Raw genomic sequence first — 15,223 nt, forward strand, 5'->3', positions numbered from 1 at the left:
TAAGGGCCCGGGAGACAGTGCAGTTTAAAACATAAAATAAGCACATGAGGTTCAGTGGAGGGTTTGGATTGCTGGGATGCCTTTATAGCTCTTCCTCGTTTGGGGCTATTGGCTGTGTTCCCGGGCCTCACGCACCGGCAGTTCGCTGAATGTACTTGGAAAGGGCCTCGTTTTCGTACGCGGCATCTCGGCTCTTACCTGGCTTCCTCACTGTGCCTCGGAAGCCACGAGCAAGCGTCGATCACGGGCCACGTTGCTCAGACACCACTGGTCCCTGTGGGGAGTGGAACGAACTCTCACCAGCCAGGCCTGCTCTCCAGAAGCCTTGGGCCTGGCCTGGGAAACCGTAGGCAAACGATAAGGTCATCAGTCTTTGGCATCAGATTGGCTCACTGTTACCCTGTGATTTGCGAGTTCCTGGGAATCTCCGGCTTTCCGTTCGGCAGTCCACATATGTCTGTCACCCCCTTTCAGACCGCGGTCTGGCTAGCGCTGGACGGGGCAGTCACTGTCCCTGGGGTCACCCCATGGCCGTGCGGCTCTCTTCATCCTGACCTCTGGTGCGTGTGTGCATGTGTGCCTGGGCACTTAGGTTACGAATGAGAGCTGCTCTGGGACCCCTTGCACGGCATCCTAAACGTTCCGCTCCCAGTGTATGGCGCTATAGACTGTGTTTTGGGGCCCCCAAATCCGTATGTTGAGATGCTGATGTCCGGGGTGTTGATGTGAGAAGGCGGGGCCTCTGGGAGATAATGAGGGCCTGGAGGTGGGACCCTCACCATGGGATCAGTGCTCTTGGAAGAGGCACGTGGGCTCCCTTTTCCACCACGCTGAGCACACGGGGAGAAAGGGGCCTTCCACGAGCCAGGAGAGGACCCCTCAGCCGAACGCCGCCACGCTGGCGCCCTGACCTCGGATGGCCAGCCTCTTGAGGTGTGTGGAACGTGCAGGGTAAATGCGTGTTGTCTGGGCAGCCCGGTCTGGGGGGATTTGTCGCAGCCACTGAGCTAAGCCGGGAAGGGTCGAGCGCAGGTCAGTGCATCGTCCTGCGCCCGGACAGGCCTGTGAGCTGCCCTTCTCCTTTCCTGCCTTGCGTTTCTCCTTGGCTTTCACCGTCCGTTGTGTGAACCCTGCAAAGTCACCCATGGAAACGGACTACCAGGGAAAGTGTGACTGTCTTGCTGTAAAGAGGTGTTTTCAAATGAGGATTCGCCGGTATCATAACAAAACAGGAGCAGTGGATTTCAGAGCCGGATTTCTTGGTGTCTCTCCCAGCTATTGGGTCTGTTTTATGCACTGGCTATTGTGCATTTTTCAGAAAAGACGTGCTAAGCTCCGTGCTGTAGAGGAGCAGGACACCTGTGGTGAGAGTGCCGTGAACTCTGTGTTTCTTAAACTAAAAAGGAGAAAGAAACCGTGGTTTTGGGTGATACTCGTGTCGGGGTTACAAGCATCCCCAGCTGCACCGACAGCGTGGGCAGGTGGTGCGAGGGAGGGGCGCCCCGGGTCAGGGTTGGGCGCAGCAGCGGCGGCCGCAGTGGGGTCTTCCCTCGGGGCTGCAGCCCCTCCTGAGTTACGGGACGTGAGTGAGACGCTCCTCACAGCACGCTGGGACTTCCTCAGCAGACGCAGAAACCCACCCCTGTGACAAGCTCCAGGGCTGTCCCGCAGAGGTGACGAGATCTGTGTGTCCCGCTAGTGTTTCAGACGGGCACTGTATCAGGTGGGGTGGCTTTGGCTGCCGGTAGAAGGAAGCCGGGGCTCCCACTGGCCGACCCCTGAGGAAGGGACACGACGTCACAGGCAGGGCAGACACGGAACCCTCCCATAGCCGCCACTCCTTGGGCTACAGAAGATGTGGGCATTCTGGCCCAAATGGCAGTGTCCGTGCGGGGCCTCCTTGAGCCCCGGACCCCCAGCGGGCCTCATCCCGTCCCCTCGGTGCTGTTGGTTAGCTCTCCATTCCTCAGTCCCCAGGAAGACGCGTCAGCTCGGGTGGACACCACAAGGCCCCTTGGGCTGGGGCCTGAAACAGCAAACCTTACTTGTCATGGTTCTGAGGGCTAGAAGTCTGAGTCGGGGGGTCCGCATGGTCGCGATCTGGTGAGAGCCCTCTTTCTGGCTTACAGACAGCTGCCCCCCCGCTGTGTGCTCAAGCGGCAGGCGGGAGAGAAAGAGACCATCACAGACAGGCAGCGAGGGACAGGCCCGCCCCCCCCCCACCTCCTGTGACCCTGAGCACCCCGAAGGCCCGGCCTCCTACCCTCCTAACCGCCCGACCTCAGCTGAGTCGGGAGGACATGGACGTTCAGCGGGAGGGGACACAGTGCCGCGCACACGTGCCGTCCTGAGTCCTGCCGCGGTGGGTGTCGGCCGTGACCGTGCGCTTGGGAGAGCCTTGCCGCTCGGGAAGGATGCGTGCAGCGGCTCTCGGCCGCAAAGACATCTGGGGCTTGCAACGTCCCCACTCACGAGAGTCCTCCTCTTCCTTGCAGTGTCACGTGGGAGCCCACGGGGGACGGGAAGAAGGTCATCTCGCTTGCGGACAACCACATCTTGCTGTGGGACCTGCAGGAGAGCTCCAGCCAGGCCGCGGTGAGTGAAAAGCTTACAGTGTTCATAGTTTGTGTTTTTTGAATTGGACCTTTTGGCTGAATTCAGAATATAATTCTTGGTTTGTATACACTTGGAATTCTGACATTAATTGTGAAACACTTGATGAGCGGGCAGAGTGGCCAGTCGGAGAACTGTGTGACGGGCTCTGCGGGGGGAGGCTGCCTCCGGGCCCCGCAGAGAGGACACAGAACTGAAGGTTGACAGAACCCCACCCTTGGACGTGATTTGTCCAGAAGAGTCAGTGGGATATTCTGACATATGCTCTCTTGTTTCAAGTGTACCGTCTTTTCAGTGACCAGGCTTTCGAAGTCTGGTTACAGTCACCTTTTGGGTAGGAGTGGCCATAAAATACAATTGCCTGGTGCTGATGAACTTCTTTCAAGTTTCCGTGTGAGTTGTAAAAATGGCAGTGCTCCGCGGCCCCGCTCCCCCACAGCCTCTGACCCCGGTGGCCTGTGGCCCCCCCACCCCCTGTGCGCCTTCCCGCCGCTGCAGTCCTCAGACCGTGTGGGTGTGGCCGTGGGCCCGCCACGGAGCACCTCCCTGCCTGAGCCGCGGGACCCACACTTCGCCCTCAGGGCTCCGTTTCTGAGGCCGGGAGTGCCTGGGTCCTCACAGCTCCCCACGGGCTCCGCGTCTCACACCATTTAGGAGTCAGCGCTGGCTTTCTTGGGAACCGGTTTTGCTTTCTGGTCGTCGTCGCCTCCAGTACCTTGTCCCTCGGAGTAGCTGTGTTGCTGATTGGTATAGTTCATGTTTGATTCCTTAGAGTTTCCACTTTAAATTGTGACTTTTATATTGCGTCTGTGATCTCGTCGCATTGGTTTACATCCAAGTAACACCTTCAGAGAGAAAAATCTGGAGCCTTGACAGAGCTTGTGGTGGTACTGGTACGGAGGGCGCCACACGGCCACGCGTAGCAGGAGGGACGGGGCGGCGTCTGTGGGATGGATTTCTGTAGTGGTGGCTCCTTGCACATGGCTTTGTTCCCGTGCAAGCTCTTCTCCCTCGCGGTGTGTCTCGGTATTAAATCATCTTGGACAGGCGGTGGAGATGGCGTGAAGAATGACGATCGTCGTCGGTACATGGCTTCAAAGTCAGACCCTTTAGAACGTGAAGTGCCATGTTAGTGTCTTAAAACTCCACATGGTCAGAAGGGAGTCTCCTAGCCTTCAACGTGAACTTAAGAGTTGGTCTGTCCTTGTAGTATGTAAGTAATATTTAAGGGAAAGAATCAGTATTTTTATTGAGAAAAGCATGTATTTGTATATCATAGAGTAGGATGCAAATTTCACCCCGATTTGAGAGCGGAGCAGGAAACTGGAGGGTCACCCAGTGCCTGGGGCCGCAGCTCCGGGGGGAGACGGTGCGGGACCCTCCTGGGAGCCGGCCTCAGAGTCTGAGTCTCCGTTGGCTGCAAGCGCCCTCCCATCCCCCACCGACTCGCCTCTCGCGGGTGCCCCTGTGTAGCCAGTGACCAGAGACGGGAAGGGCACAGTGCTGTTCTGATGGAGTGCAGGTCACCGAGATGCTGGGGGGAGCCGTGGGCCAGGGAGCCTTGACGGGCCCGGAGGGGCCAGGGAGGAGGCGAGCCCTGTGTGTGCGCGCAGCCCGTCCTGGAAGCCGACGGGGGCTTCTCTCCAGACCCTCGGCCATCTCGGAATGATTTTATGGTAGGGTGATTAATCTGTAACTTATTTTCTGCAGAGACCAATTTAGTTTTCTCTCCTTCGTTTTTATCTGCCCTCAGCACTTCTGTCAATACCACTTTGCGGCCCTCTGCCGTGGTATTTAATACCGAAACCTTCCTATCGATTCCGGCCATCTTCACACCCAGCTCCTCCGTTTTTTTTTATCGTTGGAGGATATTGCCTTCTGTGGTGAATCTAATCTTATGCTCGCTGCATCATTACCTTTTGCAATTAAATTGGAGGTTCTTTGCCATTTATAATCATTAGCAGAGCCCAGGGGAGGTCTGCAGGGCAGGTTGCACGGGGTCCCGGCCCCGACGAAGGCAGAGGGGATGCCTCCCTGTTTCGGAGTGTGCTCATCCGTCTCCGGGGCCTCGCAGCTCTCAGTAGCTGTGGAAATAAATAGCTTTCCAGGTGCCGCGAGCAGCAGAGCGCAGAGAAGACGGGTGCCTTGAGAGTTGGCTGTCCTCTTCCTTCTGGCCGTGCGTCAGCTCGGGGGCTTCTCAAGGGTGAACCCAGGGTGTCCCCCGCCCAGGAACATGGGGCCTGAAAGGCACTGACGCTCCAGAACGCCTCTCAGAAGGAGAAAGGGCTTCAAGGACGCAGCGCCCTTGCAGAAACGCTGTCATGTGAGGTCTAAAACCTACGGCAGAAGCGACTGTGCATCAGTGTGGGGGCGGCTGGCGGTGGCAGGAAAATTATTCAGAGCGGCTCGGGCCACTTCCGCTGTGCCTGGAAATATAAAACATGCGTTTGTTCGTGGGGCAGAGAGTGCTGGGCAGGAGCAGGAGCTGCCATCAGAACGAGCAGGCCAGGCCCCCAGGTGCCCCTTCCTCCTGGGAGCCTGTGTGTTGCCTGCCACACCGTGACCACGCTTCACGCCCGGCCCACGGTTCTCCACGTGCGGCCCCGAGGGGAATGGAAGCTGTTTTCCTGTCCGGGGTCAGCACTGGCGTGAGTGTTGCAGGGGCTCACCCAAGTCTACCCTGGGTGACGTGGCCCACGGGGGACCTCGTGTCCAGGCCCCTGGGGCAGTGCGGCAGGCCTGCCCAGATGGGGTGGGAGGACGGGACTCCACCCCATGTGAGGGGCCTTCCCACACCGTGTGCCCTGCTCTCTGCCCCGTTTTCTCCGTGGGGCCTCTTGCAGATGAAAGGTCTTTCTTTGAACAGACTTCATTCTTTAGAGTGGTTTTATGTGGTTCGCGACAAAGGTGTGGGAAAGGCACAGAAGCTTCTCCCAGCCTCACGTGCGCACAGCCTCCCCAGCGTCAGCATCCCCACCAGAGGGGACGGTTGCTGCCCTTGATGGGCCCCCGGGTGGGGGCTGTCCTCCTTTATCTCGTCTGACGTCCCAGGTCTCCACTGACTTAGCAGCTCTTTCCCCGTCTGATGGCAGAGGACACTCGAACGCCCAGCTGCCTGGAGCTGGAGCCTGTCTCGTGGGCACGGGCTCACTCAGCAGGCGTGGACCGCCAGCGTCGAGGGCACGGCAGGAGGGTCCGCGAGGTCCCCAGGCACCCACCATGTGCCTTCTCAGTTGCAAGAGGGCTCGTATGGTGTGTTAACAAATCTGTGTCCCCCAGGATTTTGAAGCGGTCCATGTAAGAAAGACACTGATTTTAAAGCAGGCCATGTAAAGACACAGACCTCGGGGTCACAGAAGTCAGCTCCCTCACTTGACAGTTGAGAAGAAGGAAGGCCTTAGGAGCCGGGGAGGTCCTGGAGAAGGTGCGGTTTGGGGGACAGATTTGCGGCTGCACTCTTGACCCAGCCCCGCCCCACAGTGGGCTTGTCGCGGCCCCGGCACGTGTGCGCTGCATGTCCAGAGCCGGAGCCTGGGTTCTCGCCGGTCTTCAGTGGCCGCAGTCACATCGGGGGGTGGATGTGAGTGTTAGAACAGTGAACACTTGTTTGCAGCAAACCCAGTTTGCAGTAAATAGGGTGTTGACCAGGCTTCGTCAAGCTGGTCCACGGAAAACAGGTTAACACTCTAGGAGCTGGTTTTCTGCTGAGCCTCGGAAAAAGGCATTCAAAATAGCTGAGCGCCGTCCGCATCGCAGACGTTCCGTTTACTGCGTTGCCGACAGCAGCCGCCGGTGCGCTTTGGGACGGTCATTTAAAAAACCGTAATCGTCAAGAAACCATGGAGTAGTTCCCTAAGTTGTGTATCTTAATGTAGCGTAATAGCTGCAAACAGCTTTGAGTTTATAAATACCAGAGACAACTAGGGCTCTTGTGTCTTCCGCTAGGTCTTGGAATTATCAAATACAGATCAGGCTGGGTGTTGGTGTCGGGCAAGCGTTTGCTTCGCAAGCTCTCAAAAGATTTTTTTCTAGTAAGAGCGGATGATAGAGTGAATCATACGTTTGACAAACCACGCATGTTGAAAGGAATGCAGCGGCCACCGCGGCGAGTGGGACACGTGCCCCTCAGTGGGGCTGGACTCTGAATGCGGAGACACAGCCTCGGCCTTTCTGTGGTTCACCTCCCAGTGTGAGGGTCCGCAGGGTAGAGGTGATGGAATTCCAGTTTGCCGGCGTCGCGGTGATGGGCTGGGACAGGCGTGGGCCGGCCACCACAGTGAAGGGGGCAGCGGTGGGCACGAGGCTCCTGAGGGGGATGAAGGCCGTGGCTCTGTGGCGGGAGCCCAGGTGGTCTTCTGAGCCACGACATCAGGTCCCGTTTCAGCCACTCACTCCCCTGTGACTTGGGCAGGTGGCATGGCCTAAGACTCAGTGTCGTAGCTGGAGAGCCGGGACCGGTTTCCACATTGATACAGTTGGGCGATTTCACAGTGGGTGTCATATGGGGGCAGCCTGCTCCACAGGGCCTGGGGCGTGGCAAGCGGCCCACACGTGCCCGACGGACAGATGGCTGCATGGGTGGGCGGAGGGAGGACGACAGGAGTGGAAGGATGGCCCGAAGGAGGAAGGGAGCGATGGGGCACGCAGAGAGTGGCACGAGTGCACAGTTGAAAACTGGATTAGGAGTGAGGGTCAGGTCAGCGGGATCCCGGTGCCAGGGCCAGAGGTTGAGAGGAGAGAAACTGAGGCACAGAAGAGCAGTCTGCGCGGACTTCCTGATTAACGCGTGCCTCAGTCTGCAGGTGAGGGTCGCGCTCGACGCGGGGCGACGCGTGTCGTCATGGCAGCGCTTCCAGCATTTCCAGCCTTTGTTATTCTTCCTCAAAGACGTCCCCTTGCTAATCAGCTGTAATTAGATCGCTCTCTCCACCGGATCACCAGAGTCTAATTGGCGTGATGGAACCATTTGCTATATTCGCATCCATCTTGGAGAGGAAATTTTAATCTGCACGCACGACCTTTCCTGTTTTGAGCATGGAGCCGAGGTCAAGCCCGCAGCTGTGGGTACCGGACACACCCTTTCCCCTGCAAAGAGAGCTTAGGTTTTGGTGCAGCAAAGGGGAAAAGCCCTTTTAGTTCTGTTCTTTCTGCAAATAGAGTCCCGGTTGAAATACGCTAAAAATAAATGTAAAACGACCTCAGATCCCCTCACCAGTGCTGCTGTCTAACGCCCTGTGTGCATTTCCTGAAGACAGGAGGGCGCTGGCTTCCGGGAGGCCAGCGCCGGAGGCGGGAACAGAGTCCCTGGTGGGGCGTGGGAGCTGCCGGGCCGCCAAGCTGCGGAGCCCATGCAGCCACACCCAGGAGCCGGCGACGCCCACCCCCGGACCTGGGGAAGCTTGGGTCGCGGGCGGGGGCATGGTGGGACCCACCTCGGCCTCCCTGCGGCCCCTCTCCACACGCCGTGGCAGCGGGGGTCCCGCACCGGCTCCCTGCCACTTTGCCCTTCCTCCTCTTCCTTGCACGTCCTGAGGGTAGGGGTGGGCTGGGGCTCTCCTGCTGAGTCTGCTCCCACCGGCTCCATCGTCCCCATGACTCACCCTGCACCCCGGAAGACAGCAGCGGGCCCTGCCTTCCGCCCACCCCCGGAGATAGGCTGGACTCTGCGTGTCGGCCGCGCTCTTCAGGGGGTCACTTGATGTTTGTGGCCCTGTGGGGTGGGCTCTTGAATAACTCCCTTTCCTGACCGGGCTCAAAGGGACTGGGTCACTTGTCCGGTCACTTGGGACCAGCTGGGGCTCCAGCTCAGGGGGTTCACGTTCAAGGCTGGGCCTGGAATTTCCTGGCTGAGAGAGGTAGAGGACACTCCCACGACGTTCCCAGGGGTGGGCAGGGGCTCGTGGCAGAGCCCGACCAGGAGCAAAGGGGCTCCGGCAGTGGTCACGGCTGGCGTGCAAGCATGCCGCTCCCGCCGGCTGCTGGGGAGCCCAGGCATGTCGGTGGGACTTGGCCGTGTGGGATGCTCCTACCTCTCACGCTCTGAGTGCCAGGGCCTGCCATGGCCGCGCGTGCCACCCTCCTGCCAAGGAGGTGAAGAGCGGCTCCTCCATTATCTTTGGAGGTGGGCAGCATGTGTCTTTGGTCCCCAGCACCCTCACCACCCCAGGCCACGGCGGCAGGCAGTGCCGCTTCTGTCTTCGGGAGCCTCTGGCCACGTGCACTGCTCACGACAGCACAAGGTGAGGCGTTTCGTTCGTTTCAGTTGTGTTCCTTTGTCCATGGCCTGGTGGCGGTTACAGCTCTGCAGAGCAGCTCGTGGGGTCCCTTTAATCATTCCTTCTGAGGTGGGAGGCCCTGAATAGTTGGGCTCAACGTCGAAAACCAGGTGACTGTGTGCCGTGCGCTCTCTGGGGTTGTGGCTGAGCTGTCTCCCATCACTGGGAAGCCAGCACACGCGGCTGCTTAATTGTAGCGCATAGGCTGTGCCGGCTGCCCTGAGCAGGCCTCCAAATGTCGATGGCAAGGCCTCGACTCTTTCAGGGTGTCACTAAAATGGACCCGGGGCACAGAGTTTCTACTGCCCAGTTAGATCACGCACTAGAGTGAGCCCGGGAGTCGAAGCTGGAGTCCGGTCCTGCCCTTGCCCCACCGGCTGTGTGACCCAGGCTGAGGTGCCCACCCCTCTGGGTCTCAGGTTTCCCAGCTGCGAAGTCAGGGGGCTCAACCAGCCCGTCCTGGAGCTGCTGGGATTCACTCTCGGCCTCCCCTCTCCTCGGGTCGGCACTGGCGTGTCTTCTCGCTCTAACAGGTGACCGCGAACGTGGCTGCTTCCTGTGGCCCCGTGTGTCAGGGCAACCTCTGTGAGGACGTCAGGGACCTGGAGTCCGGGCAGCCCTCAGGCCCCTCATGTGGCTCTGGTGCAGGTGTTGGCAGCTGGGTCTCATCTGAGGACTCGACCGGGGAGGGGGGTGGCCCCAAGCTCTGACCAAGGTTATGGCAGGATATGGTTGTCCCGAGGGCCTGGGCTCCTCACTTCCCTGCACACGGGCCTCTGAGCGTGGCAGCCAGCCTCACCGAAGCCAGGGGACAGGGAGGATGTCAGATAATGTCATCGTGGGACATCCCTCAGCACGGAGGACTCTGCCGTTTGATGGCTGACACCAGCGAGGGGTCACGCAGGCCCTGAGGAGCTGGGTGCTGCCTGCCTCCCGTGGGCTGTCCTACCTCCCGCCCTCGTGCCGACGGGCTGCCCTTCCCCGGGCTCTGCCGCCTCCGCCTGTCTCGGCCTGCATCGCCTCGCCGTCCTGTTGGTCTGACACCCAGCACCACCCCTAGGCCGGCAGGGTCGTTCTCCGGCTCTGCTTCGTTCAGGCAGGAATCCCTCCGCGCTGTCTTCTGCTGACTCAGAGGCTGTCCTGGGGCCCGAAACTCCATGATCCCTTTGTCTGGCTGCTCCAGCCCGCCTGGCTCTGTTTTCTCTGGAGCTTGTTATCCCTCACCGTGGCCCTCTGTGGGTCGGCTGCTGTCGAGGTGCAGTTACAAGTCTCCGTGCCTTGCCGTTCTCCTCCGTGAAATGGGTGTGTCAGTGTGTATGTCCTGTGTCCGCAGTGATTCCGCCGGGACAGGACAGCAGTAGCTGATGACCCGTTGGTGTCACCAGCGGAGTTGAATGCTGCCTCTTGCGCTGGGTGAGATGTGGGCCAGGCCACCGACCCCCCACCAACCGGTCCCTCTACTGTGCTCAGTGTGGTGGGGGCCCCTCCATGCACTTGCTGATGGCTGCACGGCTGCTCGCTGGTTGGTCAGTGGGTTCATTCGTCCCTAACTCTCTTCCACCAGCCGGCGTCTGGGGGGCTGTTCTTGTGGCGTGGGCTCTGGAAGCAGACATGCTTGTCTTCGGGGAGTCCTGATGGGTCAGCAGTGATGCGAGTGCTGACAGCCGGGGGACGAGGCTCATAGGTCTTCCCCGGTGGGGGCCACGCCGTGAGACTTCCCCATGACGGCCTCGCAGAAGAGTCGCTCCATCGAAGGTACGTGACATGTCTTCTGAAGGTGCAGCCTTATGTTGTTACGTTTCTGAAGAGTTTGATGATGAATCGGTATGTTTAATAGAAGATTAATTAGAGTACTGAGTGCTGATTAGTTAGAAAATATACCCAGCCCTTTCACAGTCCCTGTGAAAGGATCTTACTTGATTCCATCCTCAGAAAACTGAAATTGCACCTGTCGGAATTTTGTTTGACTTAATTTTTTTCCCATAATGGGAAACTATGAAACGATTTCTTAGCTGATACCGTGCACGTGGAGGTTAAACGAGCCAGAGTAGTCAAGCCGAGCATGAGCTCACCGTGTGTCTCTAACGTGCATTTTGGAGCCATTTTTAGCATCCGAGGTCATGTCGCTTCTCTGGAAAGCATGCCCGTTGCCGCTCTGGGACGTTCCTCTCCGCCTCCTGCCTGATCGCTCCTGCTCACCGTCCTCATGTGGCCCAGGGTCTGGGTCCCTGCCACGAGTTTCCTGTCGGCCGTTCTCTTTCCACTGTGGCTTGGTGGTGGTGGCTCTGCTGTGGTGGGTCCCTTGTGGGCTCTGTGTGAGACCGCCCGCCACGGACCCTCATGCCTCGTGCTCCCAGGGGCCCTGGTGCCGGGTCGCTGAGAGAGTGGGAGGGGAAGGGCGGGCAGAGCTGCATCCTTCGACTGCTGCTCCTGGCGTGGTTACTGGGCAGTTTGCCCCTTCACGTCACCTCCCCGCCGCTGGCTGCTGTCGACTGGCCCTCGTGGCACTTGACGGGCTGAGCCAGGCCACGGCCCTCCCTGGGAATTTTGTGGTGAGTCTTGGGGTCAGCTCGGTCTTTTGTGGGTGTCCTTGTGGGGCATCATGGCCTGGCGCCCCTACCTCTGCCTGGGGGCCGTGAGGATGCTGGTCTGGGGGGCGCCAGAGAAGCTCCGAGTGGGTGTGGCAGGTACAGGAGGGAGATGTGGGGGGCCTGGTGGTTCCTGACTCGCCCTGAGAGCCTGTGGGGTCCTGGCTCCCCGGCAGCCCCTTTACTCTGCCCCCAGACACTCCGCCCCATGACTGCTCACCGTCCTCAGCGCTTACCACGGCCAACAAGACTGGCCTCAGGCCCTGTGCTCCAGGTCTGCCCCACGATGCTGCCCTTGGTGGCTCTCCCTGGTCTCCAGGACCTCCTGGCGCCCATGTCGGCCTGGTGTTCATGGGCACTGGTGTCTTTGGCACTTGATGCGGTTGTCCCCAGCCTGGCCAGGCTCTGTGTTCTCTGCTTGGGTTGTGTGTCTGACCTCTGCCTCTGACCCCAGCTGCTGTCCCTTCATTTCTGACTTCCCGCACTCTCAGCACACCCCCGGCCTCCTCGGGGATGGCTGCTCCCTGCATGATACGCCATGTCAGGAAGGCAGGAAAATGGTGTGTTTTTGGAAAAGGGTTTTCTGGGACAAGATGAGCCAGGAAACTTTGCCGAGGAGGGGCGTGGGGCAGGGGAGTGTGTCCTGGGTGGGCGGCCATTGCTGCCGGGCTTGCTGGAATGAGGGGGTCCCTTGAAGTCCATCTCAACAGATGTGTCCTCCATCACATTTCTTACATGGGCCACTCTCCCCAGAGAGGAGGCGGTGCGCTCCCCTGAGGCTCTAATTGAATCCCCTCGCACTGCCCGCAGACTCTGTGGGGCTGCCCCAGGCCTTTCCATGTCGAGTCTGGGGGCTCGCCCTGACCCTGTGCTGCAGGGGCCCCGATGAGCACTGAGATGGGCCGCAGGGCCCAGAACAGTCACAGGGATGCTCCCTGTCCCCTGCGACTCCGTCAGACCTCCCTCAGTCCCCGCCCAGGGCTCCTCCAAAGAATGAGGCTGGCGTTCAAGGTAACGGGAATGGGGTGCTGCGCCCAGGGGACGGGTGGCCGAGAGCTCCGCAGATGCCTCTCCCTGCCTATAGAAGTCACTGTGTGGGCAGAGAGTGAACCCCCAGATTGGAAGAATGATGTGGTCCGTCTGAAACATCTTCCGTCAAGGGCCATGTGGGCCTGTGGGCAGGGACACGTGTGGTGGGAAGCTCTTCTTCCCGCTCATGACCAGGAGCCCCTCGTCTCTCAGCAGAGACAGCCCCTGTGGATCTCACAAGGCCTTGGTCAAACCTTCGGAGAAAGAGCCTGGAGGCCTGCCAGTGGGAGGCGCGGGTCCCAAGACCGGCGTCCAACCGGTGGGAGGCGTGTGCCCTGAGACTGGCGTCTGACCGGCACGCGTGTCTGGGACAGCCACACCACCCGGCCTGAGTGCGGCTTTGGTGGAGCCAGGGGTGCGAGGTGCTGGGTGGTGCCGCCTTCCGGTTGGAGCCCGTGATCCGGGCACAGCCTAGCAAGTCCTGGTCCATACAGGGCCTGTTAATATGCTTTCTGGTTTTTGCTGTGCTCAGTTTGATGGTTTTTTCCAAATAAGGTGCAAATAAAGGGAAAGAAACAAAGACAGAGCTTCTTAATTATTTTCAGTAATTATTTTCAGAAATTATTTTCAGTAATATCCCATGAATATAGGATGTCCTCTTAAATTTCCAGAAAAAAGTTTACATTCCTGTTTTTTCCTCCTTCCCTTTTCTGAAACACCAATTTCCAGCTGGCCAGCTCGGCGTCCCTGGAAGGGAAGGGACAGCTGAAGTTTACCTCCGGACGGTGGAGCCCTCACCACGCCGGCACCCAGGTGGCCACTGCAAACGACACGACCATCCGGGGGTGGGACACGCGGAGCATGAGGTCAGTGATGGCGCGACCCCGCAGACGGCCCCTCTCCGTCCGCGAGGGGGCGGTTCCAGGTGACACATGCCTGGGGCACCCGGCTGGTCGGTCTTCGTCTGGTTTTGTGTGGGAAGGCGTACGTCTCGTTGTGTGTCTCTGCCCCGGCTTGAGCCGGCAGCCCCGTGGGGGCCCAGCGTTCCTCCCCTGCCTGTTTACGGTGTTGTGTGGCTGTCCCTGGAGTGGATGGTGGCCGTTGTAGTGAAAATCAGGATTGGGATTTGAAACATCTCAGCAAGGAGAGGGGGACCAGCGGCTTGTTGGTGCCCGTGATTGGCGAGCACAGGGGGGCACGCGCGGCCCCAGGTGAGGCCTGTGCACTTGCCTGTGACCGTCGCTGTGCCTTTAAGGGCCGCACCTCTCGGGGAAGCACGGTTTGTCATGTAAAGTCATTATGCGCTGCAGCCAGCAGTTCTAATGGAACAAATAAGAGCGATTTTTCTGTTCCAGGTGTGGTTTGATAGGCAAAGGAGTGATGGTGTGCACATCTGTTGCCGTGGCAACAGAGCCGAGCAGCCGCTGTTAAGATACAGTTTACCCCTGAGCACGTAGTAATTTATCACTGGCCTGCGGAGACGCACGTCTCCGAGTCACGGGTGCTGCCCTTGGGGGGGGGTGGGCACAGCTTTAAATTTAGGTCCACGGCCTCTCCGAAAACTCAGAGGCCAATAAATAATCCGTTGCCACTTCCTCAGGGTGCGTGGATCTGCTTGACGGGGTTCACCACCGAAGCGGAGAGCCAAGGGCGCGGAGCCCTAGGAACGTGCCGCGCGGGAGAGCCGCTTCTGCGGGTCCCCGGGCCGTCAGTCCCTGTGTGCACCTTGTTCTTTAAAGGACACAAGGAGGTTCTGTACCCAACGCAGGACGTTATATGCCCCCCCACAATGAGAGCAGACGCGCTCTGGGTGGCAGCGCCCCGTCCCCCTGGCCCTGCCCCCAGGCGGGGTCCTCGCTGATTGTTGCTTCTCCTTTTGTGAGTGGCTTTGGTTTTATTTAGCCAAGGTGCTTTGGATGTTGCTTCTGGAACACGTTGTGCTTTTGTGTTGACATCACTGACCCCCAGGGCGCGCAGAGCACCCTGGACCGGTGCTCCGTGCGCGTGGGACTGTCCGCCTAGCACCCCCCAACCTGCCAGGATTTTGTGTTGTACAGTTGCCAGTTTCCCTTGGAAGGTCTTCCGGGTTTTGGGTATCTTCTTTTAGAAAAAGGTCTGAGAATATTGGAAAAGTATGGGATGTAAAAATCATTTCAAGGTAAAAAAGTGGTTTAGGGTCAGGAAGTGCGGCGTGGGAGAACATGGAAGGGAGTGAGTTTACCCACCTCGAGGGCGGAGGGGCGCGCACTTGGCATGGCTGTGGGATGTGCAAGGTGATCACGGGAAGCCGGGCTGCCTGCTGGAGGCCTGGGAAGTGGGAGGGCTTGCGGGGGAAACTAAGTCACACCCCGGGGAGAAAATGCACAGAGCAATGCACAGTGCCTCGCCCCCTCCCGACCGGGTGCGGGACTTTGGTTCCAGCCCTCGTCCAGCCTCCCTGATGACCTGCGTGCCTCCCCCCCTTTCGGGTTTCTGACATCAGAAGGGTTTGGCTGACGGAATGTTCTCATTTCACACCCGTGGAGGAGCCACTTGCAGCTCTGGAGGTCAGGTGTGTACGTGTATGTGTGTACATGACTGGACACATACATGCCTGTGCATATGCCTCATGTGCACGTGTGTGTGTGTGTGTGTGTGTGTGTCCGTGCGTGTGTGTGCCGTGTGCATATGGGCGTGCATACACTGTAAACAGCTATGTGACTGTAATACCCCGGGTCT

At 59.2% G+C, this 15,223-nt stretch overlaps 2 protein-coding genes across 8 annotated transcripts in view; one reads left to right on the forward strand and one right to left on the reverse strand.

Annotated features, from left to right (window-relative positions):
• The window catches only part of RPS7 (ribosomal protein S7), a 261,270-nt gene extending 259,165 nt beyond the window's left edge, over window positions 1-2,105 (reverse strand). The window contains exon 1 of the mRNA XM_080812953.1: window positions 2,102-2,105. The gene's annotated coding sequence lies outside the window, so the exon portion shown is untranslated. The remainder of the gene's footprint in view (window positions 1-2,101) is intronic.
• EIPR1 (EARP complex and GARP complex interacting protein 1) overlaps window positions 1-15,223 on the forward strand; it is a 123,389-nt gene that overhangs the window by 102,759 nt on the left and 5,407 nt on the right. For all 7 annotated transcript variants that reach the window (XM_080812945.1, XM_080812948.1, XM_080812950.1 and 4 more), the window contains 2 exons: window positions 2,496-2,595; window positions 13,235-13,371. In XM_080812945.1, the coding sequence (XP_080669071.1) occupies window positions 2,496-2,595; window positions 13,235-13,371 (237 nt within the window). The remainder of the gene's footprint in view (window positions 1-2,495; window positions 2,596-13,234; window positions 13,372-15,223) is intronic.

This window comes from Martes martes (genome assembly GCF_963455335.1).
Source record: "Martes martes genome assembly, chromosome: 9".
Classification (NCBI taxonomy): domain Eukaryota; kingdom Metazoa; phylum Chordata; class Mammalia; order Carnivora; family Mustelidae; genus Martes; species Martes martes.